This window comes from Phaeoacremonium minimum (genome assembly GCF_000392275.1).
Source record: "Phaeoacremonium minimum UCRPA7 unplaced genomic scaffold PA7_03_scaffold_82, whole genome shotgun sequence".
Classification (NCBI taxonomy): domain Eukaryota; kingdom Fungi; phylum Ascomycota; class Sordariomycetes; order Togniniales; family Togniniaceae; genus Phaeoacremonium; species Phaeoacremonium minimum.
The window spans coordinates 138,964-160,358 of NW_006920989.1; the positions used below are offsets into that span (position 1 = coordinate 138,964).

At 49.7% G+C, this 21,395-nt stretch overlaps 4 protein-coding genes across 4 annotated transcripts; 1 reads left to right on the forward strand and 3 right to left on the reverse strand.

The window, feature by feature from the left end:
• Positions 1-2,325: 2,325 nt before the first annotated feature.
• On the reverse strand, positions 2,326-3,782 carry UCRPA7_1321 (putative family taurine protein; the record flags this gene model as incomplete). Its single annotated transcript, XM_007913903.1, has 7 exons — positions 2,326-2,434; positions 2,487-2,513; positions 2,571-2,649; positions 2,711-2,832; positions 2,887-3,150; positions 3,199-3,475; positions 3,533-3,782. 7 exons carry the CDS (start codon positions 3,780-3,782, stop codon positions 2,326-2,328), a joined length of 1,128 nt encoding a protein of 375 aa, XP_007912094.1.
• An 11,809-nt stretch (positions 3,783-15,591) lies between these two features.
• Positions 15,592-17,115, reverse strand: UCRPA7_1322 (putative dna repair helicase protein; the record flags this gene model as incomplete). The annotated part of the gene is made up of 3 exons (XM_007913904.1): positions 15,592-15,667; positions 15,901-16,139; positions 16,498-17,115. 3 exons carry the CDS (start codon positions 17,113-17,115, stop codon positions 15,592-15,594), a joined length of 933 nt encoding a protein of 310 aa, XP_007912095.1.
• Positions 17,116-17,776: 661 nt separating this feature from the next.
• On the forward strand, positions 17,777-18,938 carry UCRPA7_1323 (putative 60s ribosomal protein l28 protein; the record flags this gene model as incomplete). Its single annotated transcript, XM_007913905.1, has 7 exons — positions 17,777-17,801; positions 17,854-17,860; positions 18,108-18,151; positions 18,305-18,402; positions 18,457-18,468; positions 18,664-18,844; positions 18,901-18,938. The coding sequence occupies 7 exons, from the start codon at positions 17,777-17,779 to the stop codon at positions 18,936-18,938; spliced, it is 405 nt and encodes a 134-aa protein (XP_007912096.1).
• A 468-nt stretch (positions 18,939-19,406) lies between these two features.
• Positions 19,407-20,919, reverse strand: UCRPA7_1324 (putative cell cycle protein; the record flags this gene model as incomplete). Its single annotated transcript, XM_007913906.1, has 2 exons — positions 19,407-20,581; positions 20,637-20,919. The coding sequence occupies 2 exons, from the start codon at positions 20,917-20,919 to the stop codon at positions 19,407-19,409; spliced, it is 1,458 nt and encodes a 485-aa protein (XP_007912097.1).
• Positions 20,920-21,395: the final 476 nt, after the last annotated feature.

Genomic DNA, 21,395 nt, shown 5'->3' on the forward strand with positions numbered 1-21,395 from the left:
CCACGGGTATGATGAATAGGTGCTGGGTGATCATAGCCGGTGCTTTCGTCGGGTAGTTCATTGGATTGGAACGAAGAGACCTTGCCGATGTTCCACTGGTGGCCAGAGATCGGGTCTCGACGGATAATCGTCAGTGCAAACGGCGTGAACTCATCCCGACGTCGCTTGGTAGGAGACGGTGAGCGGCTCAGCACGCCAGGAGTAGCAGAGAGGGGGGCCAGCTCGTCGGTAATAATTCGCTGGCTCGTAGGCTGCCATGCCTGCTGGGGCGGCAATGGGGGTGCAGCTTTACTGAAATCTGGTGGGAGCGGCAATTCTTTGTCCGGCGTCGTCGGCATGCCCATTGGCCGGGGTCCTAGCGGTTTTCTCGGGATTGGCAGAGATACAGTCTGCGGCGTCCGAGAAATCGGTGCCGGCACCGCAAGCCGGCCCCTGGGGGTATTCGCACTATCATCTTGATAGATGGGAACGTTTTCTTTTGCGTCAGGTCTCCTCAGTGGAGGGTACTTGGCGGATTCCAACACCCCTAAAGCCCCTTCTGATACATGGCTCTCAAGCTTGGGTACTTTGGAGTTTGCTGGTAGGGGTTTCCTTTGGATGACTGGACTGTGATTACTCCGCGAGCTCTCGCCGCTGGATCTAGGGTCACCGGCGTCCCTAATAGGCTGCGGGGCCGCTAGGCGGTCGTCGGAGGGCGTATCCAAGTGGACGTAATACAGCGAATTTGCGACATCGTCGCCCGTGACATTCTTCCTCTGGGGCTTGAACGTGGACAAGATGACGTCTGCATATGATGTCAGCGCTAGGGAAGCTCGGAGGACAGCGGTGTATTATGCGGGGGATTATACCTCGAGTGCCGGGGACTCTGGAGATGTAAAGAGTAAGCGGATCGTGCTTCTCTTCAGCTGGGTTGACGGGGTACTGCGGTGGGTTGGCAGCGAGGAAGTTGAGGGAGGAGAGCGACTTTGCTTCGACATGCGGGGCCGTCATTATGGCAGAACTGACAGGCCCGCCCACGTGAGACCTTCTTGGAGGGAAATTCGAGAATTCTGGGGCTCAATGACCTCACTCAACCCCCCTTCGAGAGCGATCCAAGGGGGGATGCAGAGAATGATATGGCCAGCAGCAGTGAGCCTCAGGGCCAGGCAGACGCAATGGTACTGGCGCCGGCAGTTGGCGTGGGAGTGCCGAGTTTGCCCCCGGACACGCGGCACACTCTGTTGAAGACGGCGACGATGCCCAAAAAGGAGCTGGAAAACAGCTAGAACAACGGTCTTGGAATGACTCGGGAAAGGGCAGAAGCTAGCTGGAGATATGTCTCTCTTGAGTCTCTACTGTAGCTCTGAGCCTCTCTCTAGACGCGACTGACGTACGCCGTAGAGCGGACTGTGATTATGTGGTCACCGTGTCCAGCTGTCCAGCACGGCAAATGAGAGTCGTCAGCTGGCGGGGGCTGTGTTTGCTGCTCCGTAGTTATTTTTGACATCGCGAGCGCCGCAGAGTCCGTGTCCGACTTATTCCCAGCGATCAGCTTCAGTGAATGCCTATGGCCGTCAAGATCAAGATGCAACTGGCAAGTTCAAGTTCAAACGAGCGGAAATCACAGCAGGCGTGATGTTCATGTCCGGAAACCAGATCGGGGTTTTGCATGCATCTCGTTCACGATGCAGAAAGAAGATAGAGAGTTGCCAATGGCCCCCAAATGGCCTTTGCTTGCGTTTGCAGGCTAGAGTTTGCTGACTTGGCTCCCGCTACAGTGGATCTCCCGCCTGTCTAACCCCACCTATCGCTGCTCATGACCGCACCAGCCATTATTAACATGATCAGTGAGCGAAAGTCCGGCTGGAGGCATCCAATAACGGAACATCCATCACGAAGCAGGCAAACAACATGAAACCCACCTGCAACAACCACCAATCGAGATCATACGGACGAACCATCACCAGGCTGCCTGGTTTCTTCGACTAGATTGGGTACGGTTCCCAGAACTATCGATTTTCTTGTCGCATCCCTACAGTAGCTGCCTAGGAACTCGGATGAGCGAGATTATGGTAGAAACACAAGTCGGCCGCTTTGGTCTGTTTCATTTCACAATGCGGCGTCCCTTCGGTCAGCATGCTGTGGAAGGATGCTCTGTGCGAAGTTCCCCGCCTGATAGGATATTTCAAATCATCTATGGTAATCGCTTTGTATCACTCTACGTCACTGTCAGATCCTAGTATGACACTTTGGACGAATAGCCGCGGTGGTATCAAATTGTCTGTCACACGGCTAACTCTGTCCTGATATTGACATTCCCGACCTGAGCCCATGTCGAAGAGCGCCTCACGCTGCTTCCCCGAGAGCCTCTCGTCGCGAGACGGAGTTGGGATCGTAGTACGGCTTCTCTCCCAATGACACCACCCGGTTGCCCTGGCGCTTACCAACGTAGTCACTACATAACAGTCAGTTACTGAATCCCAAAGGTATGTCTTGGAGAAACTCACTTGGTGGCCGTGTGGAAGACAGAACGACTGCAATTCAGGTCAGCTTATCGAATCAAGTGGATTCGAGGTGCTTCGTGGTCTTACTTGTCCCAGATCGCGAGATCATTCTTGTTCCAACGGAAGCGAACCTGCAAATCGTGGTTGCCGGTGATGAGTTCCAGGACTAGCATTTAGAGTCAGCAGAGATGTCTCAATACCAGGTATTCAACCAGCCAAACACGTACAGTATGCCTTGAGGATCTCGCTTTCCCTCTCTGTAACTCCGTCGATCCAGCCGTGCGCAATTTGATGAGCAGCCCCAAAGAGAGACTTCCAGCCCGTGACGGGATTGGTTCGAACGACAGGACTAAGACACAGTCATCAGAAATGGGTCAAACCTCTCTCCGTCTCATATACTCACTGCGAGGCTTTAAAGTCCAGTCCCTTGTTTTCAGGGGCACCACGGTAGTCATCAATGAGTTCTTCACCGAAATCATTCTGTACTTTGACAAAGTTAGGCTGATGATGAGTGGCCGTCAACGACTCCGCCAACTTCTGGATCGGGGGAGAAAGGCGGTCATAGGCCTCATAGCCAGATGCCCAGAGTGTGTCACCACCAGCGTCGGCGGGAGGCTGGAGGATCTTCAGAATGGCATAGTCGGATGGGATGTTCTCAAAGGTGATGCTACGAGGAACTTAGCTATATGTTGAGGGTGTATCTGGGCTGACTCACTCTGCATGCCAGCCGTGGCTCGCAATCTTCTTGGACGACCAGCTGAACCTGTCGTTGTAAAACTTGCGGTTCTGCTCAGACGAGATGACAGAGATCTCATCGTCGAGCTTGCCATTTTCGTCGACAGCAATGCCTCGCTTGCTGTTAGACAAGGCATGACGGTGAAGCTTAGACGTCTCTGGCTTTCCAGTGAGCTCGCCGAGTCTCTGGCCCAGCAGCTTCTGGTCATCAACACTAATGTCCTGATTCCGGAAGAAAATCACGCCCCTCTGGGAGACTAGCAGGTAGTTAGTAATTTGGCTATGGTATCTCGATCATTTTGTCCGCTTCTTACCGAGAATGGCAAGATCTCTGATCTTGGTATCATCATGGAGAATCTCGCTGAGCTGCAGCTTTGGGAACTCGCGCCCGATCACATTGGTAACATCAAATTGCTCCTCGGCGTCCAGACTGCCGCCATATTTGAGCGGCCCTGTAAGCCGAGAGCTGCTGCTGCTCTTGACTGCGTTGAGCGTCGCCTTGACAGGAACGTTGAGCACGTCTGAGGGGCTTTGAATATCAACATCAGCTGCTGGAGGAGCCATATTTTTGGTTGAATCTTTAATAAGTTCAGTGACTTGAGGATTTCTGTGTGAACTCAATATCGACAGACACCTGTACACTGGATCTCAAGAGAGGAGTTGTTCTTATATGTATTTTCCAAGCAACCCCGCGATGGCAAGCCACTCACTAGCCCATGACACCATCTCCATCATTCAAAGTCGTACATGCAACCCCTATAAGCCTCCTCAATGAGGTGCTCACCTCCGCACTTCACGTCACGTCTCCGAGATCCGGATCACAGAGAGTTTGATATGGCGTATAGATGGCCAAGATGGCCAAGATAGTACCTGAATAGGTCTGGCACAGACTATCTTGGGACTGGCGGATAACGGCATCCATCAAAGCCAGACCCCGACTGCCGCAACGATACGCTTCATCACTCTGATTGACTCTGAGCCACGGCCTTAGTATGCAGCTAGAATAAGCACAGTCGCAATTGGCCTGTGAAGTCGCGTCGTGCGGTGTAGCTTCGCCAGTCGCGTCACCCAATTATTGCGCCATCTTGCACCACATCGCGATGTGTGGGAGTAAGCGAGCTTGACACGATAACATGTGTATTGCCACAACGCCGTAAGACGTTGCTCAATCACTATTGATACTCGCGCAAGACGCGCCTGTCGTTCTTTGTGACTAATGTCAGTCGACTGAAGAGTGCAATATATGGCCCTCGCGTATTAAGAGCAAATTTGGCGTACCACGAGTCACTGGACCGGGTCGTCAGCAATCCATAATACGACCAAAGAGTGAGTTGCTAGAGAAATCTTGAAGAGTTGGTACGCATTTCTGTCTAGCAATACGAAATGTATTTCAGCGTCAATTTTCTGCTTGCTTAGGCTGGCAATGGATAGATTATCTTTCTGCGCATCTAGATATAGTGTCCAATACATGACACTCCCTTTCTTAACACAGTTTGACCTACTGCGTCATCGTCTCCATTGAATTTCTGTCATCAATCATTATTTCAAGTGAACGAGCTATACATGCGGCATATGGTTACGCTGCATCAGGTTTGATAGTTGTCAGTTCTGTATTTCATAGTGCTGTTGACAAATGAGGTGCCTCAACTTGTCTTATATTTTATTCATCATGATTTTCTCATAGTGTTATGTTTCCTTCTTCTAGAGATATTATACTGTCAAATTAGTTACTGCCACAGACACGATTTAGCAGAAGATATAACATTTCAATTTTATCACCGCTGGAGTTGAACAGGGCAGCTCAAAAACATGACTAGATAAGTCTTTTGATGTACTTAAGTTGTCACCGGCGGATGGTTGCAAATAGCCAAAATAAATGTTGTGCACGTTCATCACTATACCTCTAACAGCGTTTCAATTAAAGTTTGAAATTGACCTGGATCATCGATTTGGTTGCCATCGTTCGCGGGTCAGTAGAGTGCCGCCATAATCGGGTCGACTCCGAAGGCTACGGGTGTGGGGCCCCGGCACTGCTGGCCGGCGCTATAAAGGGCACGGACTCGCGACGCGGCCGCTCACAGAGTCCTCAGATCTCGGCAAACGAGAACTCTGAACGCGTCCCGAACGATCACCGTTTCTCTTGACCGAGATCAATCTCAGATGACAAGGTAGCCAGGATTTGAAAGTCGGCAAGAATGCGGGGTCTGCTAGCTACACCCACGCTGCGGAGGGTCTTCAATGCGGGATCTCTTCGGCAGCAATTGCGGCGACAGCCGGGGAGGAGAGTCTCGAACTCGGGGAAAGGGTCACAACCAAGTCGCTCAATAGCTCCTATTACGTGGGTAGCGGCGATTGCAGCTTTTGGAATCGGAGTTCTCGCTGGACCATCATTGATCTCGTCAAGCTCAACGAAGAGATTACGTCCGGTTCAGTATGCTGATAAAGAAGGCATGCATACGGTTCGTTAATGGAAACCCATCAACAAATGAGAACAACAAGCTCACTATCACAAATTCTAGGCAGCTCGCGAGATTGCCTCTGCTCTCGGTGAAGATGTGGTGAGTTTTGACGACGATGATATTGAGAGCCACAGTTTCTCAGATTGGTCGACTTCCAATTCCAAAGGGCGAGCCGTAGCAGTCGTGTATCCCAAAACAACCGAGGATGTCTCGAAAGTCGCGGCAATTTGCAACAAGCACACTGTCCCCATAGGTCTGTCACCTCTAGGCTTACCTACAACTGCTCTCTGACGAATATCAGTTCCTTTTGGTGCCGGTTCTTCTGTGGAGGGCAACTTTTCATCGCCATACAGCGGGATTGTTATTGACTTTGCTCATATGGACAGAATCATAGCATTTCACCCAGATGATATGGATGTAGTTGTTCAGCCAGGAGTCAACTGGCTTGACCTTAATAAGGTGACACAGGAAGAGGGCTTGTTTCTCCCTCTGGATCCTTCTCCGACGGCAAAGATAGGCGGTATGGTCTCGACTAACTGCAGTGGGACGAATGCATATCGATACGGGACTATGAAAGACTGGGTCATCAACGTAACCGCAGTGCTCGCAGATGGGCAGGTAATCAAAACTCGACGACGGCCTCGAAAGACATCAGCAGGCTACAATCTCACTTCCCTTTTCGTAGGCGCAGAAGGGACTTTGGGCATTATCACGGAGATCACTCTGAAACTTGCCGTCGTGCCCAAAGAGACTGGTGTAGCTGTGGTGTCCTTTCCAACAATTTCCGATGCAGCATCTGCTGCCACCAAGGTAATCCGGTCAGGCATTCAGGTAGCTGCGATGGAGTTCATGGATGATATCCAGATGCAAATGGTCAATAGGCATGGGAGCGAAGCAGTGAGAAAAACAAAGTGGGATGAGACGCCAACGTTATTTCTGAAGTTCTCAGGTCCCACCAAAGCTGGAATCCAGAGCGATATTTCGCGCGTGAAAGAGTTGATGGATGCCTATAAACCAACGAAGTACTTCTTCGCAAAAGACAAGCATGAGCAAGATGCTCTTTGGGCAGCACGGAAGGAAGCATTGTGGACGATGACCTCGATCAAACCACCTGGACATGCAATCTGGTCTACAGATGTGGCAGTTCCCATCTCTCGATTAGTTGAGATGATTGAATTGTCTAAGAGAGACGCAGAGAAGCTGGGTTTCTTTGCTAGCATTATTGGACATGTTGGAGACGGTAACTTCCACGAGGCATTGATGTATGATCCAAAGAACCCCAGCCACAAGGGCGGGGTTAAAGAAGCCGTTTACCGAATGATGGATCGTGCGTTGGAGATGGAGGGCACAGTGTCTGGTGAACACGCGATTGGAATGGGTAAGCTGGTAAGTCTGCTCAGCGTAGTATCTTCTCGAGAGCGTTTTCAGCAAGCTGATTGTAGCAGGAATGCCTCGTGGACGAGCTTGGTGGTGATACCATAGGTGTCATGAAATTGCTAAAGCAAGCTGTTGATCCAAAGTAAGATTCGATTTTCTCATATAAATGGTGTACTAATCCAGTGTAGATGGCTGCTCAACCCCGGCAAGGTGTTCGACCTCCCTGAAGGATCGAAAGCGGTGGCAGCAGAACGAGTTGGCGGCTCATGATTGCCTATCTGTGAACTGAGAAGCTCTCACATATCATGTATACCAAAGTTATGAAGTTTCATAGACCAAGAATAGATCATTAAATTGTTTGACATGACTAATTCGGAAAAGGCGATTCAATGAGAGCAGGCGCTACACACGTAAATAGCTCGGTCATCGGCGACCATGTCAATAGGTGGAGCAGAGGCCGCCGAGTACATTCTTCTGATCGATGGTTAAGATGCAGGTTGGAAATCAAGCAGGCACCGTTACCCTGCGCTCGGCTAATCCAAGAGACACTCGCAGAATTGACTTCAACTGGTTCAAGCAAAATGGGGAGCGAGACATACAAGCGCTTTCAGAGAGTGCCGAGTTCGCGCTTCGATCATTCAATGCTACTGGCGACCCATATACCCCCTTTACGGTCATTGAACCGACTCCAGGTAACGACGTCAAACAAGCAATCATAGATAATGCCTTTTGCCACCATGTCACTTCAACTTGTCGGGCTTAAAAGACAACACGGATTACTGGGTTGACTCCAAGTTCCGTGTCAATGGGGTGTAGGGTTTACGTGTAGTCGATGCTTCAGTCTTCCCGCGCACTCCAGGAGCCTTCCCGGTTGGACCAGTGTTTGTCATTAGCCGGAAGGCTTATTATGATATTCTATCGGATGTCGAGTATTATTTACAAGCTGAATAGGGAGCACCGTCAGACGAGAAGCTCCAGAGCAGCAGTCGAAAGCTGACGAAAGTCAATAAAGCTTGAGCCTCGTTTCTAGACTACCTATGCTTTTGGACATAAATTCTATTTGTCAAGGCCTTTCATAGCGGTCCTAATAGAAGCCAATCTATTTCAGTCTTTCAACCTCCAAACTCGCCAAGACAAATGCCGCTTCTCCTAAGAGGCTGTTGGGCACCAGTGGCCTTGTAGTGTAGTATTCATATGTCGCCGTTGAATTGAGACTGCAAACAGATACAGTGCCGTTGTATCCCAGGGTGCCATTGCCTGCATCGACCACGAAGTACTCCTTAGTGTATTTGTAAGCCTTCAGCGCGACATCTGTGAAGCCCAAGTCATCAATGACCCCAAGCCGTAGACCCTTCAGTAACGAGAACGTGAATAATGCGGTGGATGAACTCTCCAAGTAATTGCCTTCTCGGCCGGGGAATGTAGGCAGTTGCCACCATGCACCAGTGGCTGGATCGGCATATGTGACCAAAGCTGCTGTAAGTTCTTGCAATTGAGTTTTGATCGTTGCCAGAAGACTTGCAGATGTAGCACCAGAACATTTTCCTGGCTTCTCAAGCGCTTCCCATGTATTGACGAGCCCAGCAAGGTACCACCCCAAAGACCGTCCCCAAACGTATGGACTAGCGCCTGTTGTTGGATTTGCCCATACAGCTGTTTTAGAGGCGTCATAGCCATGTAGCACCAAGCCCGTGCTGTTATCATAGCAGTGCGAATACAGCAGATCAATTTGATGCTTCATATCAACCCTAGACCATGATGGGTCGAGTGCCATGAATGGAAGGAATGAGACTGCTCCGTCCAAATACGACCACTCTGGGTAAACGTAGTACCACAAACCGCCGTATTCGTTCCTCTTCTGAATTGCCAACGAGGAGTTGAGCGTGGATAGGGCAAAAGTCTCCTCAGCGGTAAGACTACGTCCCAAATGGGTCAATGCTTGCCCGACGCTCAACCGGTCAAGGGGCAATGATGCCGTTTGAGAGGCGTTCTTGAACGTTGGATCGACGCTGGTTAGAACAAGATCGAGATAGTCGCTGATATCTGTTGCAGAGTCGTGATGCTGGTAATGATCGAGCCATGCTTGAAGAGATAGAGCTAGGATACCGGACTCCAATGTACTGCTCGCTGCACCTGACGAGACTACTCCTTGCTGTCGACTGATAATGCTTTGCAGCATCCAGGTTGAGTACTCTAAGTCAGCCCAGGCTTGTGATGCCAGAAGGGCTATTAGCCCGGCACAATTTAGCACCCTCATATTTGACGCTGACGCAATGTGCGATTGAGATACCAATGGCGTCGTGGCTTGACTGAAAATCAAGCTTCGAAGCGGTGTTGACCATCGGAAACGGGGGGTAAATGAGTTTTTACATGATTTATTCATTCACAACCACATTACCTAAGTGTCAATATGAGGAATTACATTTGGTACCCAATCGGGGGACGGAGATGAGATGATCGACATTCTTGCGGCACAGCGTCCTGCGAAGGAGCCGCGCCCTCGTCCTACGTCAGCTCTAACTCCAAACCGAGTCGACGCCTAGGACGTATTGCGTATAGTGGCAATGGTGTTAGAATAACGCGCTGTAGGTGGGATGCACCAAATCCACTAACTTGCAATAAGCTCAACTGCCTGTCATCGTACCAATACGTACATTGTACAATTTCCCGCGGTGATGATAAAGACTACAACTAAAATACCGAGACAGCGAATTTACCGGTAGGTGAAGGAAACCAGCCGGAAATCATCTCTTAAGCATGCAACAATACCATCCTCAATCATGGAGATGCGTCCAACCTCGCGAAAATTAGGATTATCCAATGACGAAAATTGCCCAGGATTAGGATCCATATGAGATCTGAATTCAGGAATCAAAGTGCTGGCGCCTTGCCCTAAGGACTTGCTGGTGACCTTCCTAGTTCTTCATGATCGTTCAGAGATATCAAAAGACTTATTCAAAGTCGTTCGCCATCAAGTGATTCCTCCGTGGCATCATTGTTCAGATCAGGGTCAGTGCTCTCTCGCCAGCTTTCAATGACCCAATCCCACGGAGTAAAGTCCGCTTCCACGCAAGCATTGATCAGGGCTTTATCCAGTAAGTATCTTCTACGTTGCGGAACAAACGGAGGCCTAGCCTCCTGGTGTCGTGGCAACTCTTCCAAGCTTAGCTCCTGCGCAAGATGCTGCTTGATAACGTCGATGAAGTCCATGTCTTCGTAACCTAGCTGCTTCAACCTCACACGCTGGAACCCCAAAATTCGATCTCTGTGCACAAAAACATCCGGCCAAGCAACGTGCGTCAAGTCAATCGGAAGTATCTGTTTCGTTTTGCTCCACCAATGAGACCAATGGTAGAACAAATCGCCGATGGAATAAACAAATCTATTCCAAGTGACTTCCTCCGCAGGACAATCACATGCTGACAGCATCGCAAGATTCTCCGGCCAGCGCTCTCGACAGTCTCGAGAAGCGCGATAAGCCTGCATCAAGAGGTTAAGTTGAGCTTTGTCTTCTGCAGACTCTTCCTGGATACGACGTCTCTCTGTCTCAGTCATTGACCGTGGGCCGAGACAGCATGTGTGCGACATATCCAGTCGATTAAAAAGCTCATATCGCACGGCCTCTTCCAGGCAGAGTTCCCGATCATCGTCCGATATGCCACAAGCGTTCATCCAGTACCACATTCGGTATCCTTGGTGAAGATGGCACCTGTACTGGGTCGAGTACGTAGTATTTTCGAGGATGTGGTGGAGAGACAAACAGCCCCTCGAAGAGCAAAAGCAATCACACCCATCCGTCTCAAGAGGTGAATAGAGAGAAGCGCAGTACTGGATCAGAAGACGAATTGAAGCTTCATCATGGTATTTCACGAAGTTTTCTTCGTCATACCTCGATAACGACTTCGCAATGCCGAACAGGACATTTGAGATGTTCCCACGAGGCTCCCAGCTTGACCTGGCACCCATACGTAGGAACCAGGCAACCATTGCTGCCCAGTGAGCATTTTTCATCCTTGCTCGGTGTAGTATATCTTCCACTGGCGTACATATGGGCCGCTCAGTAAGCTCTTGTTCCCCTGAGTAGCCATATTGCAACTCCTCCAATCCACTAGGGTGAGGATACCGTTCATCAATGTCGCGGAATCCCATACTGTAGAGATGATCGAGTACCATGACGCAGTTGAAGCTAGGAAATTGAAGAGCAGGGTCAGCGAATATTGCGGCGATGAAATTATATATCGAACCAGGAGGGCCCGGATCCAGGGAGACAGGAACAGAAATACCCCTGCGTTTTAGTATGTTATAGACGGCGTGAGCTTGGCTGTCTAGGGTGTTCATTCCTGCCAGACGGAATTGAAGTTGTTCATGTAATGGCAAGTATTGACAAGCAAGAAGAGCTAGCTCCTCTCGTCGCTGCGTGAGCCCGTCAACAAGGAACATCCCGTTGCGCAGGAGATCTGCAACGAAATCTCGAAGCTCAATGTGATCTCTGAAGAGAGGAAGAGGGAAATCGCAAAGCACTTCCAACGAGCCCCATTCCTCGCGGTGGGATGCCAATCCGATTGCCGGTGTAATGCTGTGTGGCCAAATACTCGAAAGGAGTTTCAGACCATCAGGCCAGCCAACTGCTAGTTCCAACGCACTCAATGGTATTTTCCAAGGATATTCTTGACGCACGTCTAATTTTGGGAGAATCTTTTTCAGATCATCGAGTCGTTGACATAACAGGATCCCGGGGAGGTCATCATCATAGAAATCTATAGAAAGAAAGTATTCAGTAGTTATATATGGTCGGACGAAGAATAAAGAAGACGAACATTTGATCAGCCATGGCTCGCGATAGAGGGAGACCAGCAATGAGGATCTCATGTTGAGTGGTAAACCTTTGCGATTGGCATCAGGCTCATCCAGTATATCGTTTGCAAAATCGACAGGACAGAAAGCGGCGATACAGTTCAAGAATGAGGAGTCCTTCAATTCTCGGTGAAACATTCGTACAAAGTCCCGAGCGAGATCTCCCGCAGTACAATCCCTTTTCGTCATGAGTTGTCAATCTTGAACAAAATATAGAGCGTATCTCAACTTACTTTATTGATTTGAATTGATTCTTCCCAACAACTTCCTCAGGCGAATTTCTTCGTATGTTGCTGGCGATATTTGCTGTCGCGTCAACGTCGATATGAGATCGATCGGCCAGCAGGAGCAACGACTCCACTTCCTCCATGACCTCCGAGTAAATTGGAGCCATCAAGCCAATTAGCATCACAATTTCCTATGAGCGATCAGTGACTTATGCCCGTATACACTATCGCGTAGCGGTACTGACATGCAAAATTGTATGCCCCAGCTCATCTCTATGATGAAGTGAGCCCGGTTCTTGTTTACGTATATCTAGAAGAGATCGACGCAGCTGCTGCAACTCGATCTTCACAATATTCACATCCCAGGTGTAGCAGTAAAATGATTACTCCATTTTACCGTTACGAGCGGTCTTCCAGCCATGATCAACCCATTGTGAGCCTGTTGGCTCAGCTCTGCATCTCTCTGGAAAAGTCTCGAAGAGCTGAAAAATCGACGAATCCGATCTCTTGACTGTAGTAAAGACCCTTAGCGGAGGCTGAAGCTGAAAACCACCGCCTTGGAAAGTCGCCCCAAACGTCATTTCCACTGTCTTATCAAGGAATGGAAGAAGCTGAATTGCTAGCCGAAGTCTCTGGGAACTCGCCTGAGAATACTTCTCGGGACAGTCTGCCGTGTGTATAATCCGGTGCTGGTACCGAAAGGAGAGAAATCCAAAATCGATGCCGGCATTCCTTCGTTTGCGACAGGAGCATGAGCTTCTAAACTGAGATCCGACTTTCAATTGCTCCATTTGCCGCGTTGTGAAATCACAAACATCTTTCAGGCTACTTGGGTGCATTATCAGCTCTCGCCTAACTTCTGTTCCTAATAAAATCTGATTTCCTTGCGAAAGCCTGTCTATACTTTGTTGGAGGTTCGATAAGGAAGATTGTTGTCCTAGTATCAGAGGCATGACCGCTTCTATGATCTCTTGTCTCGTTCTAGTGGACTCGTGCTCGAAATGGCTTCTCAAATGAGAAATACTCGAGTTCGTGCTCATAGCTTCTTCAAAAACTGCCTCAGTGATTGTTTGAAGTCTCCCAAGTCGGGTTTCTTCGATCGAACGAGACTGCTCCACAGTTGCTAAAGTTTTACTCAAGTTGTCTCTACAGAAGGGTTAACGACGGACTTGAACAAGTCTTGAGGACTTACGCAAGCCAGATTTGCATGTTAATACCGCTGAGTTGGAGCTCTCTCAAGATGTTATCATTATGTCGCTGGATGTCTTCGAGATACTCCTCAATATCAGGCCAGAGTTTCTTCGAAACTACCGCATTCCACAATCTTCGAGTTCCAGAGTGGACATTTTGACCGAGAACGAGCGGCTCCAAGAGCGCTTGCAGACCACTCATCGCTCGCAATCCATCATTGAGACTAGACTCCAGAGCCGCGAGCTGGACAGCCGACAGCACACTTAGGTCATTGTCTGGGCCATTTTGCAAGGTTTGCTGAATCTGAACAATTCGGGCAATAGATTTGTCGACGTCAGAAAGTAGTTTCTTGGTCCTGGCGGGCGTCCCTTCGAGCGCCTTCAGGAACTTGATTGTTTTGAGAATGCTCCTAAAGGCAACGTCTGCGAACTGGACCGATGCGGCAACCGTCCCGATAGCACTGATAGGATCCATGCTTAAGATTTGCAGTCCATAGGTATTCAAAGTTGCTGTACGGCTGCGACAGCAGAATCAGAGCTTGAAATGATACGAACCGAGACTACAAATGAGTCTGGAATTGAGAAGAGAGAAGGCTTGAACTTGAGACTACTGCTATCTCGATTTTCAGTTGGACTTGGGAAAATACGCCTTGTCGACGCCACAGCGTTTCAGCGCTTCCAAATTAACGCGACGCACCACATCAACCCCTGCACCAGTGGACCTGCATGCGTGCTAGACTTGGCGAACATCCCAATATCGATACCACAACAAACAAGAAGCGAGCAAGGAGCGTCAAATTCCATTTTCAAGCTTCAAGCGGTAAACATAGAAGTGTTGAGCCGAGAGAGAGCACGAAGCAAAGCCTCGATGAAAGAGTGGCAATGATAGTTGCTATCGGCATCACAAACGGGACTAACGCATGTCTCAGATAATTCTGGTAATGAGGCTTCGAACTGGGTACCGATCAAGTTATTTAATTGTTGGTTGAAGCCAACTAAGTTTCGTTTGCCTTTTTATTACGAAAGAATGTACTGAGAGCACCCATCAAGCCTTGCAGTCCTTTATCCTCGCTTCCTTGAACCATTCCACCGCGGATCCACCCTGGTAGCTTCTTGCGGATCCGATCTGTTCCAAATCGTCTATCCACAAGCACGATTGAGGCGTAATCGTTCTGATGTCTGATGGCGCGGCCAATACTCTGATTGACCGCACGCATGCACGCGTTCTCGTAAAAGTCTCGGGCGGCTTGTTTCGATATCGCGATAGCTTGCTCGCGAGAGATTGCCGGAGTTTTGGAAATTGATCCAGCATTATTGATTTCCGTCTCCGTCTCCGAAGGCGCAGTCAGCCTAGCAAGTGTAGAGGACTCGATGTATTCTATCCGCGCTTTCCATTCAGGAGAGTTGATGTTGGGGTAAGGCAATCCAACAATGACCACACACCGGCCGAGGCGGTCCGAAAAGTTGATACCTTCGCTCATCTTCCCTCCGACAACACTGAGTAGCAGCGCGCCTTTTCCAGAAGGGCTCCCGCCATATTTGACCGCGTCGGCGTCGTCTCCCAAAATTGCAGTGGTGTAAGCCTGGAGGACCTCATCACTAGAACCTGACTTTGTTTCTCGAAAGACTGCCTTTTTGGTTTGTAGCCTCTCCCAAACAGACTTGGTGTCTTCTGATACTTCCCACGCTTTGACGACTTCATCTAGATAGCCGTAGCTTGGGAAGAATACAACCACTCCATCAGGCACAACGGAACAAATATTGAGCAGTGCTAGTCCCAGCTGGCGGACGACACCACGATCACTTCGCTTTTGAAAGCTAAACTCGAAGGAGTCACTCCCACCGGGACGCGATGATGCCAGGGTCCACGCGCATAGGTTGGATGGAGGGATAACATGACCGCAGCTGAGCGTCTTTATTTTCTCCGAGGCAAGGTAAGGGAAGAGATGTGCTTTATAGTCATCAAATGGTGACATGGTACCACCTGCCAGTATTATAGCCCGAGCGCTTGTAGCGATGCTTGAGAACGCGTGTGTGGGCGATAGGAGTAAGTATGATAGTTTAATGTCTGCCGGTGCCCCTGATAACTTCTCGAAGAATATTCTTCCTTCACTGCTGAGGTTGGTGAGAGCGGTGATGAACGAAACTAGAGTATGGAGGACTGGCGAGGACGAAGTCCTCTGCTCTTGAGAGCCTTCTTGCTGTTCGATATGACTGGCGTAGCTCTCCACTTTGAAGGCAAGCTTGGATTCTTGTATGTATTTGATCAGTTCGAACAAATCAATTTGATCAATGCCTTTCGTTTCCAGTAGAGCATTGGGATCGACAATACCATGATCGCCCTATTCACAGGGTTAGTCACACATGCGAGTAAGTAATGACTGGGAGTGTTGTTCGTCCCACCTTCGAGCTCAGGGTTTTGTCCAACCATGTGCTCAGTCCGTCAACAACTTTTGCTACTCGTGCGACCAGGACCCGATTTTCGCCTTTCAGTTTCTTCCCAAAGCGTTTCACGTAGAAGCCCAATATTTGCCTAGCTTTTCGGAGTTCGCTGAGTCGTATTTCTGCGGCGAACACATTGGCAACAGCATCCATGATGTTGTGTGCCTCATCAATGATAACAACGTTTCCTTCGAGCTTGATACCTAGCGCGTCTCGGGCAGACTTTTGTAGAAGTAGCGGATACGGCAAGGTGATGATCTCTGCACCGGGTATTGCCGTACGTGATGCATAATATGGACAGACCTGGAGAGTTTTACCGACTTGGTGCATATCTTCGATATCAGGGAGTGTCGCCAAAGCGGTGTCTCGAAACTGATGAGTTACAATTAGGTTGTCGGCATTCGGCACATATGGACACCTATCTTTCGACTTTGGCTGTTGAAGCTCTGAGCAGCGATCGTTGATTGCAGAGAGTGAACTCAATCGTGAGACGCTTGGGTTGATGCACAGCTTCTGGCGGGATGATAACGGAATATGTTTTATAGTTTCATAATTTTTCCCCTGCTCAAGCGATTGGGAGTGAAGGAGTTTTGCTGGTAAGGAAGATGGGAAATTCGGCTTTCTGAGCTCCGATACGAATTGCGTCAGTTGAGAATGTGTTCGAGATGTGTAGTAAATCTGAAACTAGTCAGTCTGCAGTGTGTCATTTGCCGTGCAGAAATGCACATACTTTGATCTCGTCATCGGGCTCACTATCGTCGGGATCTTGGGATTTCGGTGCGCCGAGTCCAACCTTCTCCAGTAGAGCCTGAGTTTCCTTGCTGAAAGTAGCAAGAGAGCCGTTTTCGTCGACGTCTTGACTGTTCCAGTTGTCAAGAAGAAACTCATCTTCTTCGTCTTTATCAAGACCTTTCATGTTTGGGTTTTCCAGGCGCCTTCGTTTGATCGCAGCCCGTTGTTCCATCGACTTCTCTTTCATGCGGATCTTTGTAAGTCGGCCCTCTCGCTCCTCCCAACGACGCACGAGGTCATCGCGTTTCCTTCGAAGCATTTGATCGATCATCCAATCTGGTTCATTTTTGAACTGATCTCGGTCTACTTGCAGGGATTCTTCAAATTGTCCCCTTTTCTGGTTGCGTAGCCAGGTGACAGCGGCGCAAATCAGGGACAATGATTTTCCTGTGCCAGTCGGACTTTCCAGGATGCCGACTTGACCATTACCTTCCTGTAGGACATCATATGTGGCTTTCATGAACTCAAGCTGTACATCGTAAGGCGTGTATGGGTGGTGGAACTTCAACGCGTCCTTAGAAGTTTCGGACAACTCGCCCGAGATGTTTGTTGCCATAATTTGCAAAATGATTTCATATTGTTCTGGTTGTTCACCACATAAAATCAAGCGGCTTTGACGGCGTGGTCATAAGGGTACGGCGATGGTATTGGCAGAGGTAAGGTCAATAGATGAGTTGACACCGTCTAGTCTATGAATTGGAAAGGGCATCTCAGAAACATGAAGCTCTCCAAAGTTAGGACTTCGAGAACGCGCACGGGCCAAATCGACTGGTGGCAGACGAATCCCTGGTCGGAAGATCCTGGGTTCACTATGCTTGTCAATTGATCACTGCGCACGTGTTTGATCCAAATAATTACCGACTCCAAGATCATGAGCAACATATAACGGAGGTCTTGACCAAATATTTCATAAATACTGTCCACTGGCAGGTGTCAACTCGCTTCTGATGACCATAGTTAATTGGAGGGAAGGTGGCGCCAGCTGCTCACTAAGGGCAGCCAGCTGGCTTGCAATGACACTGAGGGTGGGGCATACTTTCCTCGTCATCATCGTTTAACCCAGATATTCCGGGCGGAAAAACTTCACGGCCCCACACTTTCACGCCCACAGCCTGGCGAAAAAAACAGCAAATGCACCAAAATCTTGCGAGTGGGCTCTAAACGTCGAAAACCCTCATCACGACAACAAAGAGGTTCCGCATCAGCCAGCCGTCAAGATGCCTACCAGATTCACCAAGACCCGTATGTTGATGCCGGTTTCCCTTGTGTCTCTGTCAATGCTAACAATCTCCAGGCAAGCAGTTAGTACCCTAGATATGTCCTAGTATCCTTCGACTCCCCGACTCGATGCCGCCGTCTCAATCAATTCCACAGGGCGATTGGCGTCACTCTCGGCCGTCGATGGAACATTGTATAACTCAAGAACAACTGCTGACGTTATTTTAATACAGCCGTGGCCACGTCTCGGCCGGTAACGGTCGTGTTGGCAAGGCAAGTGTTTCTGCGACATGCGACAAGGGACTTGGTGACTAACTCTCAGCAGCACAGAAAGCACCCGGGTGGTCGTGGTCTGGCTGGTGGCCAGCACCATCGTGAGTACTCCCTCAATACACGAAACCGGTTCATGGTCAACTCGAATTCGATCGACGATCTATGCTTTCAGCGAGTCCGATCTATCTTGATTGATGCAAAGCACCGGTACAGGGGATGGTTGGGACCATAGAGGCTGATCATATATTGTGCAGACCGTACCAACATGGACAAGTACCACCCCGGTTACTTCGGTAAGGTCGGTATGCGCCACTTCCACACTCTCCAGAACCACTACTGGAAGCCCGTGATCGTAAGTCATCCTATTTACGCCTAATGCTTTGGACTTGTCGTTGACTTTGAATAGAACCTGGACAAGGTAAATACACCCTCTCCCCTGGCGCTCCAAAAAAAAATTTTGTTTTGTTTTTGAAGTAGTCGAAATTTTGGTGGATGAAGAGCGATAGGCGGATAATGGACAGTCTACGACGAGATTTGGTTCTACGAGATGGGGAAAGCGCATGGTGCATGCAGTATTCTCAGGCCAAGGATTTACTGACACGGTATTCTACAGCTCTGGAGCCTGGTCCCCGCTGAGACCCGTGACGCATATGTCTCTGGCAAGAAGACCGATACCGCCCCCGTTCTCGACCTCCTCCCCCTCGGCTACAGCAAGGTTCTCGGGAAGGGCAGACTGCCCGAGATCCCGTTGGTTGTGCGCGCAAGATGGGTCAGCAAGCTCGCTGAGAAGAAGAGTAGGTTACATTATTTCCCACGCTGGAATAAATTTATACTGACCTTTGGACTGTAGTCACCGAGGCAGGTGGTGTTGTTGAGCTGGTCGCATAATTTAGTGGGAAGGGATTCCAAGATGGACATGGCAATATCGGATGCCACGAACCGGAAGAAGTTCGGAGGCGTTCACCCTTTTGCACCGGTTGTTACAGGAAGGGACCTTGGTCGGCTTTGCGCATTGCATGATACGGCTTCTACAGGGAGTTCTGAATGAAAAAAAGGCATTCTTGACTTGATTTACTTCTTGTGATGTGAACTGTTGGAAACCATGCGCAAGTCGCCAGGACACGAGCACTTGACACATTGGGACTGAAAGAGCAGAAATATCAAAAGCCGCCAGGCTATTCAGCTCAGTTTTACTCTTACGCAAGCAGTATTTGCATGCTACCTAAACTCCAGGACGCCAACTATGTGCCAACTAACCCCGACGCCAAGTCTAATCGACCTGATGAGTATTTTCCAGGCTATTGACTAAAATACAGTAATTATACAACGAGGCAGATCTCTCGGCCAGACAAATGTTCAGACCTTCAACATGTCCATTTCATCGTCATCTAGCTCAACCGACTGCTCAGTTGAGACACGAAGGAACTCATGCTCCAATGCCTCCTCTGCGCTAATACGGTTGCTAGGATTTAGCTCCAGACAGCGACTTAGGAAGTCTACGGCCAGCTTCTCGTCATCTTCGAGAGGCTTGCCGCTATCTACTCGGCAGGTCGACCAGAGTATGATCCTCTCGAGGGAGAAGCCCTGAGTTCCGATGGTAGGAATGGTTGTCTCAAACATGCAACCATGTAGCTGACCAGCCTGTCGCATCCTCTTCTGGCCAAATATCGTTGCTATCTCAATCATGGCCTCGACGTCATCTGCCGAATTGAAAAAGGGGAAGCGACGGGAAAGGATGGTGAGTAGGATGACGCCCGCGGACCAAATGTCGATCTTGGTCGTCTGCTCAGTGCACTTGAACAACACCTCCGGGGCACGGAATCCACGCGTGCCCGCACGGTTTGCTCGCCGAGAGGGACGCGTGTCATTCTTCGGGTACCCATTGTGAGGAGCCGAGGGGTTGTATGTAGCACGCAGCTTCGCCTTGCGGACTTGCGGGTCATCATGGCAAAGACACGGCTTGGACTCGACTCCCTCGCGCTCTGCCAGACCGAAGTCCACCAACACACCGCGCTGCGTAGCCGGGTCGTACAAGAAGTTCGTAGGCTTGATATCTCTATGCAGGATGCCGTGGGCATGCACAGAGGACAGAGCGGTGAACAGCGCCCTTAGGTAAATAGCCATGTCTGGCACCGTCATCTTGCGGAAGTAGTCCCTAAAATCCGCATGACGGAAGTATGGCAGGATTGCCACGACTTGATCGGTATGGCGGAATGCAGTGATGAGAGGACAGACGGAAGGACACTCCTTAAGGTCGTGCAGAAGCTCGAGCTCATTGAGAATACGAGATGGTGACGATGTCACGTAAATCTTCTTAATTGCAACAAACTTCGGCTTTCTTCGTTGGCGATTCGACACCTGTCCCTGACTGTGTACCTGAGAGGTTTGCTCGAGTGTCACGGATGAGCTGCGACTGGTGTGCTGCTTCAGGGGTGGCGGCGTCCACTTCTCATTCTCCTTCTCGATATCCCATGAATTATCGAATCGCTCATACTGCAGATCCTCTGCTTTGTATACTGTTGAAAAAGTGCCTTTGAAGAGTCATCAGTGTCTGGTCCAAGTCTGCCACGGGAACTGGTATCATACCTTCACCAATTCTCTTGATCAAGCGGTACTTCTGGCGAAAGCCGGGGAAACTATCTTGCAGCTTCTCCATATCCAATTGAACACCGTTGTCCACAATGCCGTCGTCGGAGCTCTCAGAAGCGTTGTCATCGTCGTCTTCTTCTGCCTCTTGCTCGTCCTCAAGTTCCTCGGTCTCTTCCTCCTCCTGAAGAGCGTCTGTGTTCATCTCCGTATCCTCCGTGGAGGGAACATCCTCGTGGATTGCGAAGTCCTCGGCGCGACGCCGACGCAGAGTGGTCGCCATTGTAGTGGTTGACTTCAACTACCTCGAAGGTCTCGGCTCCGAAGACGCGACTGGAGACAATTGGCAGCCCTACCAGCCCTGCAGAACCCTCGGCTGTGTGTCAGAGAAAGGCAATTAACTGCCAACGAATTGTAGTAGGGAATAATTGCAGCTTTATCGCACGCCTGGGCAAGGATTGGCTATTGTAATGCAATAGCAGTCAAGTACCTCACTGGAGGGCATGCCGTGCTGGTGTGGAGGGGCCGCACTCGGTAAGAGGCATGGTCTGCAGGTGCAAACGCGGTGTTAGTGCCCGCCTCCATTGGTGGGGCTGGCAGGCGCGTCCCGCCAAAGAAAACAAAAACAATCCGTTGCTAGGCGGGGGTCGCATTACGTCCAAGCGAAGAACAACACCAGCGCATCATCATCGCCGCACTCCTAAACGAAAAGGCAACGATCGAGACTGCAACCAGTGCTGTTGCTGGTACTTCTTCTCT